The sequence below is a fragment of the Pogona vitticeps genome, chromosome 3 (assembly GCF_051106095.1).
Source record: "Pogona vitticeps strain Pit_001003342236 chromosome 3, PviZW2.1, whole genome shotgun sequence".
NCBI classification, from domain to species: domain Eukaryota; kingdom Metazoa; phylum Chordata; class Lepidosauria; order Squamata; family Agamidae; genus Pogona; species Pogona vitticeps.
The window spans coordinates 28,507,501-28,522,996 of record NC_135785.1 but is presented as its reverse complement, the minus strand read 5'-3'; the positions used below and the strand labels follow the sequence as shown (position 1 = coordinate 28,522,996).

General features: G+C 43.2%; 1 protein-coding gene across 1 annotated transcript; it reads right to left on the bottom strand.

Moving 5' to 3' along the window:
* Window positions 1–2,560: 2,560 nt before the first annotated feature.
* Window positions 2,561–8,740, bottom strand: LOC144587801 (uncharacterized). Its single transcript, XM_078389122.1, has 2 exons — window positions 3,552–8,740; window positions 2,561–3,369 (listed from the first exon to the last, which is right to left on the bottom strand). The coding sequence occupies exons 1-2, from the start codon at window positions 7,480–7,482 to the stop codon at window positions 3,362–3,364; spliced, it is 3,939 nt and encodes a 1,312-aa protein (XP_078245248.1). The 5' UTR covers window positions 7,483–8,740; the 3' UTR covers window positions 2,561–3,361.
* Between the last annotated feature and the right edge of the window lie 6,756 nt (window positions 8,741–15,496).

The window sequence follows — 15,496 nt, the reverse complement described above, 5'->3', positions numbered from 1 at the left end:
TGAATACTGTATATAACATTCTCACTCTAGGAATTTATTTCCTTAGATGATTGCATTAGGCTCAGTCTCATTAACTTACAGGCACCTTGTAAGACTTGATCTGGGCTGGTATTCCATGAGTGTAGTAGAAGTGGGAGATGAATTAACAATAATACTAAAAATAATACTAATTTTAATCTTTGGCACTTTTCTATATGTTTCCATGTGTGTTGCAGAATCAAGCTTTTGTGACAGGTTTTAATATTTATAAGTCTATCCAACTGACAGTAACTTAGCTAAATATAAATAAATAAACAAACAAACAAACAAACAAACAAACAAATAAATAAATAAATAAATTAAATTAAATAAAAGTTGTTAAATTCCTGAATGTCGAACAGAGAGCAGAAATGTAAACTTATTGTGGTGTTTAGTAGATTTTCACTCTGATTCTAACAACATAATTCTTGGGGATAGGCATTGGAATATCATGCCATTACATGTTATTTCTTATATAATACAGTAAAATAAAACTTGGAATATGCAATCCTAGCCATATTTCTTGGGGATGAGTCCCACTGAATTAAGCAGTTGCAAACAACCAGTTTTTGCACAACTTCACACCTAGTAGTGGCAGCAAAAGTCCTCTCATGGTTATTGCTGGATTGTCCCACAGAGACAATTGTGTTAGTCTGTTGCAGCAAAAACAATGAAGAGTCTTGTGGTGCTTTAGAGACTAGCTAGTTTTATAAGTTTTCATGGTCCGCAGCATCCAAAAATGAGAGTTAAGAAGGGACAACCATGGAGATGCCTCCTGCAGCCCACATGAGTATGTGCTAAATAAAACTTGATGGCCTTGTAAGATGCCACAAGGCCGTGGCTGCTATCGTTGGCAGAGCTAAATTGGACATTTTAAAAGCATGCAGGAAATTGTCTCCTCATCTGGTTTAACATTTAGTAAAATACAGGGTGCAGTGCTGTTTGGAGTCATACAGAGGTAAAGCCCCATCACTTTCCAGTGGTTTATGTCTAAGGATAAGATATGTAAGAAATTATCTTAAATGTCCTCAAATTCCAATAGCTCTGGATTGCTACTTATGTGTGCACATTTCTTCCAGAATAAATGGATGTGAAGGAGGACACGTTCCTTCAAGATTACTCAGAGCCAGGGTGCCTCAGCTTGTAGAACAGGATCTGTTTCAGTGGTGGGAAAGTGGCCATATGTGGTGAAAGCTGTGCTCTTTTAATGCAAGTTCAGCCTTTGCTCAAACAGGGTGTTTCATGAGAGAAGAGTGGTTCAATTGGGCTGTATGGAAGACCTCCACTCATCCACCCAAAAGTGTTGAGGATTCTGTGGCATATTTTTCTCCTTCGAGGGCCTACCTATGAATTCTACTAAATCTTCTACTAATATTCAGTTTGATAATCCCCACTCAAAGATCTGACTGCTATTTTAGTTTGGTTGGAACTTGGAAAAAATTACCTGTTGGACTAAGACTCCCAAAATCCTCCAGGCAGAATGGCCAATGGCCATACCAGTTACAGGATGCTGGAAATTGTAGTTTGGAAAGTAATGCTTCCAAGCACTGATCCCATCTGATTTCAATATCTGAGCATCCTATCCTTGGAATCATGGTTCTGATTTGGTTTCTTCTTTTTAACAGCTAGGTTTACTTTTTAACAACTAGATGATACTTTGAATCCCTTCCATTCTGCGTAGGGTGGACCAAGAACCAAGAACGATTGCGTAGCAATCATTATCTACTGAAATGTATTGATACCACACCTATGACATGAGTTTATATAACACGTGTTAGAACATTCCATGGGGTAACCATATGGATCTTTTGCAACAGAGAAGACTGTGTTGTGTCAAACCAATATATGGCTACCCTTCTGAAGTGTTTTAAAGGTACTTTAAAGATTAACATGTTCATCTATTACACAAGTGGATCTTGTTAAATAAGCCTGATGAAACACTCATGGTCCAAGTAGTCTCAGCCACTGAATCACTGTAGTATCCTGGGAAAGTAATCTCAGGGCTGACTCAGTGTTACTATCTGTAAAGTGGAAATAGATAGCAGACTCACAAGAACATTTAAAGAATTTGGATTAAAATAATTAAACTTCCTTGATGAAGTATATAATATTTATATATTATATACATTATTGCTGCATAGGCGTGCAGCAATAAATATTATGTGACAGCCTAATTCAGCATTCCACAAGCCAACTCAAAAAATAAGGGTTCCCCAAACAAAAAAATTCTAACTTTGAAACTGGACCACAGATCAGCAACTAATTTGGCACATATGTAGCAGACAGTCTGCTCTTGCTCTGTGTCCCATTTGGGGATATTTGGGCAAATGTTTCTCAAGTTGTGACTTTTTAAATGTAAACCTGTTTTACTTCACACACACCTGTGCAGCTATCAGTGACTTTTTCTGTCTATGGAGTAAAAACAGATAAAAGACACTGAAAAGATGATGTGACAAACCCAGACCTACTGGGATATGTCACACAGTTACACTAAGCTGCCACCAACCATTCCCTTTAAGAAGTCACACAGACCAGGGATGGATTTTTAAACAATAAAAAGAATAAGGTTTATTTAAATACAAACAGGGAAAATAAAATGATCAGGTGTATAAACTATAGTAACGTGGCTAATTCTCATTCACACAGGCATACAGTTTGGTTCACCCAGAACCCTTAACTTGAAGCACAGACCCTGAACCTATCAGTTCTGGCTAACCAACAGACACCTGAACCTATCAGGTTGGTACTCTGACACACAGAAGTACCCTGTCTGACACACAGACTCCCACAACAGCTTCTTCTTCCCAGCTGCTGCTTCGTCACAACCCAGTGTCTCTCAGTGTCTGTCTCAGCATCTCCTCTTCACCACACAGGCATCACATATTTATACAGTACAGCCCCTCCTCCTGATGTCCCGCCTTCCACTCCCCATAGGATGGAACTTTCCCTCCAAACCCATGACAGACAGGTAACATCAGTGCTGTTATGTAACACCTCCCCTCTTTATAAGTTGTTTTGTAGGGGGAAAGCTAAAAGTGCTTTTCACCAAAAAAACAACCTGGATAAAACACACAACAACAGTTATACATACAATATTATACTTACTCATACTTACATTCTAAGTTAACCATAGCAAATAAGCATTTAAACATTTACCATATACATTACATCAATTTACCTTTATTCATACAAACCCAAATTCAAAACACAGGTACATTTTAACTTTTTGTTCACCATTATATACATATAGTCCATGTTCTTTCGCCGTCTTCAGTCTTCAGGTCTTCTTGATAAGGCGTCAGCAACACAGTTCACTGACCCTCTGACCACCTTCACTTCAAAGTCATAGTCCTGTAAGTTCAAAGCCCACCTCATAAGTTTGCTATTGTGGGTTTTCATTGTCTTTAACCATTGCAATGGTGAATGGTCAGTACACAGAACAAAATGTCTTCCCCAGATGTAAGGCTTGGCCTTCTGGATCGCGTAGACTATGGCCAAACACTCCTTCTCCACGGTTGCCAAATGTCTCTCACCTTTTTGAAGTTTCCTACTCAGGTAGGACACTGGATGCTGGCCACCATTCTCATCCTCCTGGCACAGAACTGCTCCTACCCCGCTGTTAGACGCATCGGTGTAGATGATGAACTCCCGGTCGAAGTCTGGAGCACGCAGGACAGGAAAGTTGATTAACGCCTCCTTCAACCTCTGGAACGCCGCCTCACAGTCGCTGGTCCACGGGATGCGGTCATCAGCCTTCTTCCTCGTCAGATCGGTCAGCGGAGCCGCAATCTCGCTAAACCTCGGGATGAGCTTTCTGTAGTAGCCCACCAACCCAAGAAATGATTTGACTTTTCTCTTGGTGGTGGGTCTAGGCCAATCTCGAACAGCTTCTATTTTGGCCTCCAGGGGTTTTATCATTCCTCCCCCTACCATGTGACCTAAGTATTTTATTTCTGGGCTACCCAGCTGACACTTGCTGGCCTTTACTGTTAGCCCTGCTGCACTTAACCTCTGCAGCACTAACTCCAGGTGTATCAGGTGATCTTCCCAGGTATTACTGAAGATCCCTATGTCATCAATGTAGGCCACTGTAAAGTCACTGAGCCCTGCCAAGGTCTGGTCCATCAGCCTTTGGAATGTGGCTGGTGCATTTCTGAGACCAAAGCTCAGGACTCGAAACTCATAGAGACCAAAAGGGCTGCAAAAGGCAGTTTTTTCTTGATCCCTGGGATCAATTCTTAATTGCCAATATCCCTTTACCAGGTCCAATGATGAGATGAACCGACAACCCCCTATGGTTTCAATCAGGTTGTCTAGCCTGGGCATTGGGTAGGCATCAGGAGTGGTTACACGGTTTAATTTCCTGTAATCAACACAAAACCTAATGCTCCCATCAGGCTTGTCCACAAGGACTATCGGAGAGGACCAAGGACTAGAAGAGGGGACGATTATGTTCTCCCTCAGCATCTCGTCCAGCTCCTTCCGCACCTTGTCCCTATAGGGTCCCGTTACTCGGTATGGGGATACTGCCTGCGGGGGTGCATCCCCTGTATGGATCCGATGCATCACTCCCTTCACTATCCCCGGCTTGTTGGAAAACACCTGTTGATATTTACTAAGCAGCATTTTTAGTTCTTGCTGCTGGTCTTGGGTGAGTGCAGGACTGATCTTTACCTCCTCTGGGTTGTATTTTACTTCCCCTCTACCCTCCCAGAAGGGTAATTCCGCTTCCTCACTCTCAGCTGCTTTTATCGCGAATAAAACCCTCTGTTCCCCTCTGTAGTAGGGTTTTAGGGCATTCACATGAACCACCCTCCTTGCTTGGTTCTCCTCCTGCTCTATTAGGTAGTTCAGGTCTGACATCTTGGAAATAACCCTATATGGTCCTGCCCATTTGAGCTGCAGTTTATTCTCTCTGCAGGGCCTAAGCCAAAGCACTTCCTCCCCTGGGTCAAAGTGCCTCTCTCTAGCTTTGTGGTCATACCATGTTTTCTGTCTGACCTTCTGCGCTTGCAGGTTTTCTGCTGCCAGCTCTAGATTTCTCCTTAGGTCATTCATCAAGGTGTCTATGTAAGTCACAACGTCTTGTGGGTCATCCTGGGTGATCTGCTCCCAATTTTGTTTGATCAAATCAAGAGGCCCTTTCACCCTTCTCCCAAATAAAAGTTCAAATGGACTGAACCCGGTACTGGCTTGTGGCACTGATCGATAAGCAAACAAAAGGGATTGCAGCTTCTGGTCCCAATTGTTTGGATTCTCTGCCACGTAAGCCCTAATCATGCGCATTAGAGTCCCATTGAACTTCTCAGTTAACCCATTGCTTTCAGGATGATAAGCAGTGGTTTCCTTGTGCTTAATTCCACAGAGCTGCCATAAGCGTTTCATGAGCTTTGATGTGAACGATGCTCCCAAATCTGTGATTATCTCTGAGGCAAATCCCATCCTGGACATGTACCCCACCAAAGCATCGGCCACTGTGTTAGTTTCAATATTAGTCAAGGGTATGGCTTCAGGATACCTTGTGGCATGGTCCACAATTGTTAGAATGAACCTGTTCCCCCTCTTTGTGGCCTTGGGCAAAGGTCCCACAATATCCACCCCTATGCATTTGAACGGAGTGTCAATCACAGGCAAAGGGCACAACTTTGCTTTGGTCCTGTCGCGGTTATTCCCCTGCCTTTGACACACATCACATTGTTTACAGAACTCCCTGATCTGCTTCCCTATGTCAGGCCAGTAGAAATTCTGTGTGATTCTCTGCTGTGTTTTGTTCACTCCTAAGTGCGCAGCAAACATGTCAGAGTGCCCCCTTTGTAAGATCATGGGGCGATACTTTTCAGGTACCACCAGCTGACTTCTGATCCCATCTCCCCCTTTTGAGATATTCCTCAGGGTCTCTCTATATAAAATCCCCTTTTTCTCCAGAAATCTCACTGGGGTTTCAGGTGTTAGCTGGGCGTCAGTCACCTGTTCAAAACACTTTTGGAGAGTGGCGTCTGCCTTTTGCTCCTGTCCAAATCTGCTGTCTGTGGTTAAGGTTTCCACCACAGCTTCTGAACTCCCCTCTGCTTCCGTCTCTGGCTCATCATTACCCCCCTGAACTGTCCCCGTGGTGGCTTGTGAGCGTGTAATCACTAGCACCCGTTTCACATGTTCAGCCAGGTCATTTCCCACGAGCACGGCTGCTGGCAGAGTCGATGAAATCGCTAGCCTCCAAACTCCCCTCCAGCCTTGAAAGTTGACAGGTACCTCTGCTACTGGCAGAGAGATTACCTGCCCCTCAATCCCTGCCACCTTCATGCTCTCATTTGGGATTATAAACTCCCTAGGGATAATATCTGGATGGCACAGGGTTACCTGGGAACAAGTGTCCCGCAGCCCCCTATACTGACGGTCAAGTATTCCTACGTCCACCCCGGCTGTCTCAAACAACTGAGAATCTGTTTTTATCAGCAAGCAGCGCTTTACCTCTATAAGAGGACCATTTTCCTCAGCCTGATCAGCAGAGGTAGCTGTTCCAGACTGAGTAGTCATGGCAACAGGCTCCCTCAGTGACACTGAGCCTTGCTCTTTCTGGACACAGAACACAGCTTTTGGCTTGGTCCCACTAGAATTCTGAGGCACCATTCCTTTTAGCTGCTTTAATTTCTCACACTCTGAGATTAGATGACCCTTTCCCTGACAGAAATAACATTTTCTGGTGTATTTTGATTCTCTCTCATCTTGTTTTGGTTTTCCCTCCAAAATCTGAGGTCTTTGTTTCATGTCTGAGGGCTTCCTTTCACCATGGGCCCCTCCCCCTTGCTGGCTTTTCCCTGGTCCCTGAGAGTACTTGCTGTAGGTTTCTTTGGGTTTACCCACAGATTTCCCCTCACCCAAGGGCTTTCTTATTTGGGAGATAAAATCTGCGATCTCTGCGGCTGCTGCCACAGATTTCGGTTTCCTTTCCCTCACCTGGAATTTCAATTCCCCATGCAGGACTGAATAGAACTGTTCCAGGGCTATCAAGTCTTTAAGCTGCTCATAGGTCTCTATTCCCTCCTGCGATAGCCATTTCTCAAGCAGCCTCACCAATTGGGCCCCCACTTGGGTAAAAGTTTGTTCTGGTTTCTTGGTGAGGGACCTGAATCTTTGTCTCAGCTGCTCTGCATTTATCCCATGTCTGGCAAACACCAGTTTCTTAAACTCTGCAAAATCTTTCATCAGTTCCTCAGGCATCTCGGCATAAACCTCAGCCAGGCTACCACTGATTAAAGATCGCATGATGGTCATCTTCTCAGTTTCCCTCACTGAGAAGTCCACAAACGCTCTTTCCACTAAGGAAAAGAACACTTCAGGACAATCTCCCTTGTGGTACACAGGGAATTTCTTCAGGTCAGCTTTAGACAGTTGGCCTCCCTCAGAATCCCTATTATTATTATTGTTCTGGTTCATCAGTTCCAATTTTTTTAATTCAAACGCCATTTTCTCTCTCTGCAATTCCAATTCAATTCTCTGTATTTCAAATTGCCGCTATTTCTCTCTTTCCCTTTCCTCCATTTTTTCTCTCTCTAATCTTTCCTCCATTTCCCTAACCCTCAGTTCATGCTGTTGGGCTAGGAGTATTTTTCTGAGTTCTGGGTCCTGCTCTCCTGTGCTGTCACCTTGCACTGAGCCAAATTCATCCTCAGAACCTTGGTCAATCTGGGGGTCTTTCACTCCACTCATTTCTGCCATCTGGCTTCGAGTCAAGGGCATAATCCCCCCTCAGAACAGGCTGCTTTAAAAAGTCAAGCCTCAAAATAAAACGACCACTTTTTTCCTTTTTGCCTCAGAACCAGCTCTCCCCAGAGATTGCTGCTGTTCTTCAGCACTAAAGTTGCAACAGTATCGAGTCAGAGCCTACCCCCCTCTGCTGGGCCTCTCAGCTGGCAAGCTAGCTCGCTGTTGCTACGCAGTTTTGCCTCAGCGTTTTCCCGCCAAAACTAGGCTGCCTCAGAGCACCTTAATCTAAGTCTCCCCAGTTGGCACGTTCTTCTACTAGCGCACCTCCCCGTGAGGTACACCTAGAAGATTACCTACGCGCCTCAGACTGTCCCTGACTAGACCCCCCTTGCTCTGGGCACACTTGCCAAGGCTTTGCTGGACCACTGGACAACTGGACCAGTCGTATCCCACACGCTGGACACCAATCAATGTGACAAACCCAGACCTACTGGGATATGTCACACAGTTACACTAAGCTGCCACCAACCATTCCCTTTAAGAAGTCACACAGACCAGGGATGGATTTTTAAACAATAAAAAGAATAAGGTTTATTTAAATACAAACAGGGAAAATAAAATGATCAGGTGTATAAACTATAGTAACGTGGCTAATTCTCATTCACACAGGCATACAGTTTGGTTCACCCAGAACCCTTAACTTGAAGCACAGACCCTGAACCTATCAGTTCTGGCTAACCAACAGACACCTGAACCTATCAGGTTGGTACTCTGACACACAGAAGTACCCTGTCTGACACACAGACTCCCACAACAGCTTCTTCTTCCCAGCTGCTGCTTCGTCACAACCCAGTGTCTCTCAGTGTCTGTCTCAGCATCTCCTCTTCACCACACAGGCATCACATATTTATACAGTACAGCCCCTCCTCCTGATGTCCCGCCTTCCACTCCCCATAGGATGGAACTTTCCCTCCAAACCCATGACAGACAGGTAACATCAGTGCTGTTATGTAACAGATGAAACTTACCTTAAAATTGAATGGTTAGTTCCAGTCCATTTTTTATTTGGAAGGAATCCAGGCATCCGTGGCTCTAATGCTGACTTTGAAAATAGCCATCTGAAAGGCAAAAAATACCCTGTTTCCCCTAAAATAAGACCTAACCTGAATATAAGCCCTAGTATGATTTTTCAGGATGCCCGTAATATAAGCCCTGCACCCAAAATAAGCCCCAGTTGAGTGAAAGCCTGCCTTCCACCATTGTGCAGTAATCAAAAGATGACATGACAGTATCTGAATAAATGTAGATTGTTGTGCATGAAAAAAATAAAACATCCCTTGAAAATAAGCCCTAATGTGCTTTTTTGGGAGCAAAAATTAATATAAGACCCTGTCTTATTTTCGGGGAAACAGGGTATCTGCGTTTTTGGATTTCCTATCATCAGCACCATTCCAGGGGGAGTGGGAATGAGAGGGGGAACTTTTGACCCTGCCAAATTACTGGGGTTTTGTTGTTGTTTGTTTTTTGTTTGTTTGTTTGTTTTTTGTTTTTTGTGTCTGGGGATTATCTAAGAGTTAATCCATTCCACCCATCTTGTTACTATATGATTGTTTGGTAATTGAGAAAAAAATTCCAAAGATATGATATGCCATTAGGTAACTTTTGATGTGTGGTGACTACAGTGCCTGTCCAGACTGGCGATTTTGGGTGCAGGGTGGATAGGGCTACAATGGGTCCATTGAGGTGGGTTGGGGGAACGATGTGATATTTTGGTGTGCCACTCCTCTTCCTACAACTATTGACCCCTTGTAACCTGATAAACTATCAATTACCCACTTTCCCTGATCCTCAGCGGAGGGACAGGGAAACCAGGCCCTCTTCTTCCAGGCTACAGATCCATTCAAAGCAAGGTTTACCCAGTTTACTTGCCACTGAGGACAGCTGCAGCATAAGGTGAGCACATTGGGGTGAAGGCTGGGGAGTCAGAATGGAGGTGAAAAAACCCTTTTCTTTGCCTTTCTCTTTCAGGTGGGGCTCTGCTGGAACTGTGCTGCCTTGTGGGCATGGAGCCCCTGGATTCAACATAACCCCCTTTCCTGCTTTTTTGCTCAGACCTCATTCAGAGAGCTCGGGTGATTTTCATTGTTTGTTTGTTTGTTAAAAAAGTAAGTGGCATATTGAAATGGCAGTGCATCAACCTAGTATGGTGTTAGAATTTCGGTGTGTCAGTTAGGGAAATATTAAAAATAAAAGAAGTGAAAAGGAGGTTATTGTAGCTGTGGGATCAGCTTCTTGTCCTTTTCAGGAGATTGGATGATTATGGTGATCAAGGTATTTTTTGTCATGGGTGTATTGTTATGATAAGGGGGGGAGATGATCTGTCACTGTGATTGACTGGTGTCATTAGCTAGTGTTTTGTGTGCAGTGATCACCGGTCCTTGTGGCAGGGTAGAAACCTACAACAGCCATCAGATCCTGGCCATGAAAGCCTTCAAGAATACATCTCATGTTAGGTTGTTTTCTCTTCCAACTGCCACCCACCTCCTAGCAATACAGTATTGTTTTTTTCCAGTAAGTTCTGCTCACTTGCAAACTAACAGCTGTGGTTTCCTCTATTGAGACAATCCAATCTCATTTTAGGTCTTCCTCTTTTCCTACTGCTTCAACCCATTCTTCCCAGCAATATCATCTATTCTGGTCACTTCAGTATTTCCATTGTATGTACATGATGGCTCATTTCACTCATTTTTGCTTGAGTGAAAGTTTAGACTTGACGTTCTAGAGATGCCATCCTCAGCTCGGTATAGGTTCTTGAGATGAAAATCACTATTTTGGAAGTGGTTTACAGAGGTAACCTAGCAGGCCAGCATTGGTTGCTGGACATAATTTGCCTTTCAGAACAGAGCTTTGTAATTCCCCCCACCCCCAATCCAATGGCCATAGTGGCGGGTGTGTATGTGGGGGCATTTCTAAGAGTTTTAATCCAAAAACCAATTTTCCATGTTGTGGGGGGCACAATTAAGACTCTTCAGCTGTCCTCCAGACTCTGCTCAGGGAACAGATATTAAATTATAAATTTTAAAAAAATCTTGCTTAGATCTTTAACATTTCATGATGTATGTTACACTCAATGGTGCAGTGAAGCCAGAGCTTGTGGGGTAAAGCTTTGGGATTTTTCAAGTAACAGAGACTATGCCATTGGCTACCAACCCCCCCAGGTTTCCCTGTTCTCTCTGAACTTAACTCCAGTCCTCACAGTAACTGAGAGAGAAATGGATTTATTCATGAACTGCTGTGCAGTCTGTCTTGAATAGTCTGTCGGTTGTTGCAAACTGTCCCTGTTGCAATGCAAAATAAAGGGCGGTTTGCTCTTGAAGGGGCAATTAAGAACCAATTTATTGTTGTTATGTGCTGTCAAATCAAAAGCAACTTATCTCAACCCTAATATCGCTTTCAAGGTAACTGATATATTTAAGCAGTGGCTTTATCAGTTCCATACCCCCAGTAAGTTTCCATGGTTGAATGGGATTTGACCTGTACTTCATAAGAACATAAGAAGAGCCCTGCTGAATCAGGCCAAGGGCCCATCTAGTCCAGCTTCCTGTATTTCACAGTGGACCCACCAGATGCTTCTGGGAGCGCACGAGGCAACTAGATACCTGTCTCCTGAGACCCCTCCACTAAATCTAGCATTTTGAAGTACTGTACCTTCCTTTTAAGCCCGGAGATTAGACATCTCCGTCATGGCTTGTAACCTGTGATGGACTTTTCCTCCAGGAATCTGTCCAATCCCCTTTAAAGGCATCTAGGCCAGATGCCATCACCACATCCAGTAGCAAGGAGTTCCACAGACTAACAACACGCTGGGTAAAAAAAATTCTTTTGTCTGTTCTCCTTCTCCCAACACTCAGTTTGATTGGATGTTCCCTGGTTCTGGTGTTGCGTGAGAGGGAAAAGAGCTTCCTGAGTCCTAGTCCATCACTCAGTCCACTGCACCATGCTGTGTACCCTAAGAACCATTAGCTATACTCTGCTTCTTGTTCATTCAAAGGGACTGACTAAGCTACCTCCATTTTGGGCCATGAGGGATGGCTACAGGGACTGTCACAACAAGCTCCTGCATTTCCAAATTTACCATGCCACCACTGAGTATCTTGCAGTGCTCAATATCTAATAAAACACATAAGGTGAAAGGAGTGGCAGCATTTTATTTTGCCAAGAGCATCAAGGGACCTGGGGTTCCTCCTGATGAACATTTATCACCTGATCACTTGCCAGTGTGTGTACGTTTGTGCTGCTATCTGATAAGAGGGTGGCATGCAGGGTCCTGCCAAGTGGTGGGAAAAAAATAAGTCTCATTCAGGTGCTTAGTGAACCTCTGTTGGTTCACTGAAGGCTTGAAAGAGACTCATTTTACCACACCCCTAGATTCCTACTATAAGGTAGTCCCATCTATGGCAACACATTTTTGGCAGGCTATCACGTCCAGTAGGCTTGCCAAATACTTGAATGCACATGTCTGCTAGGTGAGCTGATGGAAAAGGTTTAAAACGAAGGCAGCTCTGTTGGTTCCCCCCCGCTGCCGCCGCCTGACCTTTTCCTTTTTCTTTTTTTGTTTTTTCGTGTGCAGTCAAATCAGTTCTGACATATGGTGACCCTTTCCAGGGTTTTCAAGACAGAGAATACTCAAAAGTAGTTTAATATTCCCTTTTTCTGGGGTGGGGTGGGGGTTTGCCCTGGGACAGTGCAGCTTGCCCAAGGCTCTTCTGCCGGGAGGCACAGTGGGGAATCAAACTCCCAGTCTCTGGCTCTGCAGCCAGATACCTAACTCACTGTCCTATCCAGCCAGTGGTTGGTCCCTTAGATTAAAATGAAAAGCAAAATCAACACAAAGTGTGCAAGCTTGTGAATTCTCCCGAGTTCTTCATCAAGCAATGGAAGTTACTACTCTCTTGTCTTTATAAACGGCCATGTACCGTCATCCAGTCTTGTTTCCCCCTCCTTCCCCAAATATCAGAGTTGTTTTACCACTACAAAAAGAGGCCAGGCATTCTCTGAAACAGACTTGTCACAATTCAAGTGGCAACTTCCAGTGCGAAAGGGCTAGCAACTCAACTGGCGTCTGTCTCCATCCATTCTCCTTTCTTCATCTAACCTTCCCTGTTCATGATGATGTCATCTATAAATTATGCAGCATGATTTGGTGCTGAAGGCAAGCCAAAAATTCCTGTACAACAGAGATCACAGTGAAACTGCTTGGGAGATGAATTAGTCATAATGTACATTGCAGATAAACATAATATGCTTGCGTATGTATGTATAACTGCCAATACAAACACACTCTTGTCTGTGATGTGTGAAGACTTTTTGCCTTCTCTGTGATTGTCTTTTTAGAAAATCTAATCCTTGCTATTTCTCCGCTACAGACCACCCCATCCTTTTTTGAATCAATATACCCAAAGTAGAAAAGGAAATGGGGAAGGGAAATCTAGCAAAGCAGAGAAGCACTGATTCGGGTTCATAGTGTTTTGTATATTTTTTTCCATTGGGCTTTGCTTCTAACTTGTTCTGTTTTGGGCCAACTATATCATCACGTAAAAGGGATTCCCCCCCCCCCCATAGATACTGAGAGAACACATGGGATGAAGCTAAAGTCAAGGTATGTTTGTTTTTAATTGAAATGATGTAAGCACTTGTCTCAAGTTGACAGATTTCGGAAGACTCCATTCTACTCCCTTCCCTCATAACAGACCTGGGACCAGAGGTTGGATATGTTACTCTTTCTTTTTCTTTTGGTCTATTGCCACAAGAATTTCTGTGTCAGTTTGCCACAACAAAATCTTAGTCATGGGTCACCTCTGAGACTGACAGATTTATTATACTGAGTTTTCAGGGACATTCGCCCCTCTTTTTTCAGCCAATGGGGCATACGTACATTTGTCAGATCCATCCATCTGACAAAGTGGGTTGTGTATCCTCAAAAGGTCACACTGTAAAAAAAAAACCTCTGTTTTACTTTTAATCCAGATGAATTCACATTTCCAAATCTGCCTGGGACCTGGGGACCTTGTTCCACACAAATCAGCTCAATAATTGAGGCACATTTAAGAATTACAGTGGGGTCTCTACTTAAGAACGTCTCTACTTAAGAACAATCCAACTTAAGAACAGCTCCATTTGCTAAATTTTGATTCTACTTGAGAACAGAAATCCAAGATAAGAACAGGAAAAAAAACCTTTCCTGCTCTTTTTTTAACCTTAGGTCATTTTAGGTTAAAAAAAATTCTCCCCCTAGTGGTAGAGTACGTATTAACCAGCTTTGCATTAGTTCCTATGGGAACTAATGCTTCACTGTATGAACGTACCTCTACATAACAAAAAAACAGCCAGAACGGATTAATTGGTTTTCAGTCCATTCCTATGGGAAGTTTTGCTTCAACTTAAGAACGTTTCAACTTAAGAACACCATTCCAAAACGGATTAAGTTCTTAAGTAGAGGTTCCACTGTATATAACATGATCATATGTATGCTTACTTGAAGACTCATGAATTCAGAGTTGCAGGTTCTTGCAGGTCATATAGTTTATCACTATCCTCAGTGCAGGAAATGCAGAGCTGGAATAATCTCAGCTGATGGCTGACCAGCTCTTTCTTGAAGGTCTCCAGCAAGGGAGAACCCGTCACCAATCTAGGTCAGGGGTAGGGAAATTGAAGGTGTCCAGATGTTGGTGGGACTTCAACTCCTATTAGTCCTAGCCAGTTTAGCCAATGGTCAGACATGATGGGAGTTGTAGTTCAGCAACATCTGGAAACTGTAATGCCTCCTCTCAGTAATCACCTCCATTTGGGCTTACTCACAAGTAAGGGGACCTGAACTTCAAGATCAGGCTTTTAAGGGTGATTTCAATGGGAGTGCTATACACTTGCTAACATAATTTTTTAAGTCCTTTTAAGCCAAAGGAATTTAAAACAATGCATGTTATGGATGATTTCCTCCCCTTTTACCTGAAATGACTATGGCATTTGTACTGCTTGAACTCTTCAGAAGCAACTGTCTGAGCAGTGTGTAAAACAGGATGCTGGACATAATGGCCAAATTCCTGTCGTTTAGCTTAGAAAATTGGCCTACAGTAAGGCCAGTGAATCAATAGGGATTTAGTGAGTCAACTCTTCCATAAATTAAATTGATTCAATTGGGCCTACTCTCATTTGTGACTTACTATGCTAAAGTAAGTTCCATTTGGTATTGGCCCATTTGAATCAATGGAACTTACAGAAGAGCTGACTTGCCAAAACCCCATTTATTCCAGTGTCATTTACTATGCCAAGCAACAGGATTTTGACTATTGTGTCTATCAAGTCAGACCCTGCTTATGTATGTAACTCAGAATATAGCTCAGCTTTCCATTCTTTCTGATGAACGCTGTTGTGTAACTTGGGAGGCTTGCACAATCTTGCACTTGCAGAATCCAAAGCATTAAACAAATTATCTCACCATACTTACCCTGTACAATAATACAGCAACAAGTATCAGTACCAAATGAGTCCTTTAAAATATCCTGTGTATTTAGCTATGCATGAAAAAAAAATCATACGGTGTTCTTTCTAATTCAGTGACTAGCTGAATCACTAGGAAAATACTGTTCTCTTATCTGCTTCTTGCGTCTATGCTTTGTATTTGTTTTTCCTGACTTTAGGTATATGTACACCCTTTGTCACCATACACAATGGAAAAAAGGAGGATTTTGTGTGACCTGCATCATTAAGAAGGGCA

Excerpts from the sequence above, each read along its gene's own strand:
- LOC144587801 (XM_078389122.1), bottom strand. The coding sequence starts at position 7,482 with ATGGCGTTTGAATTAAAAAAATTGGAACTGATGAACCAGAACAATAAT.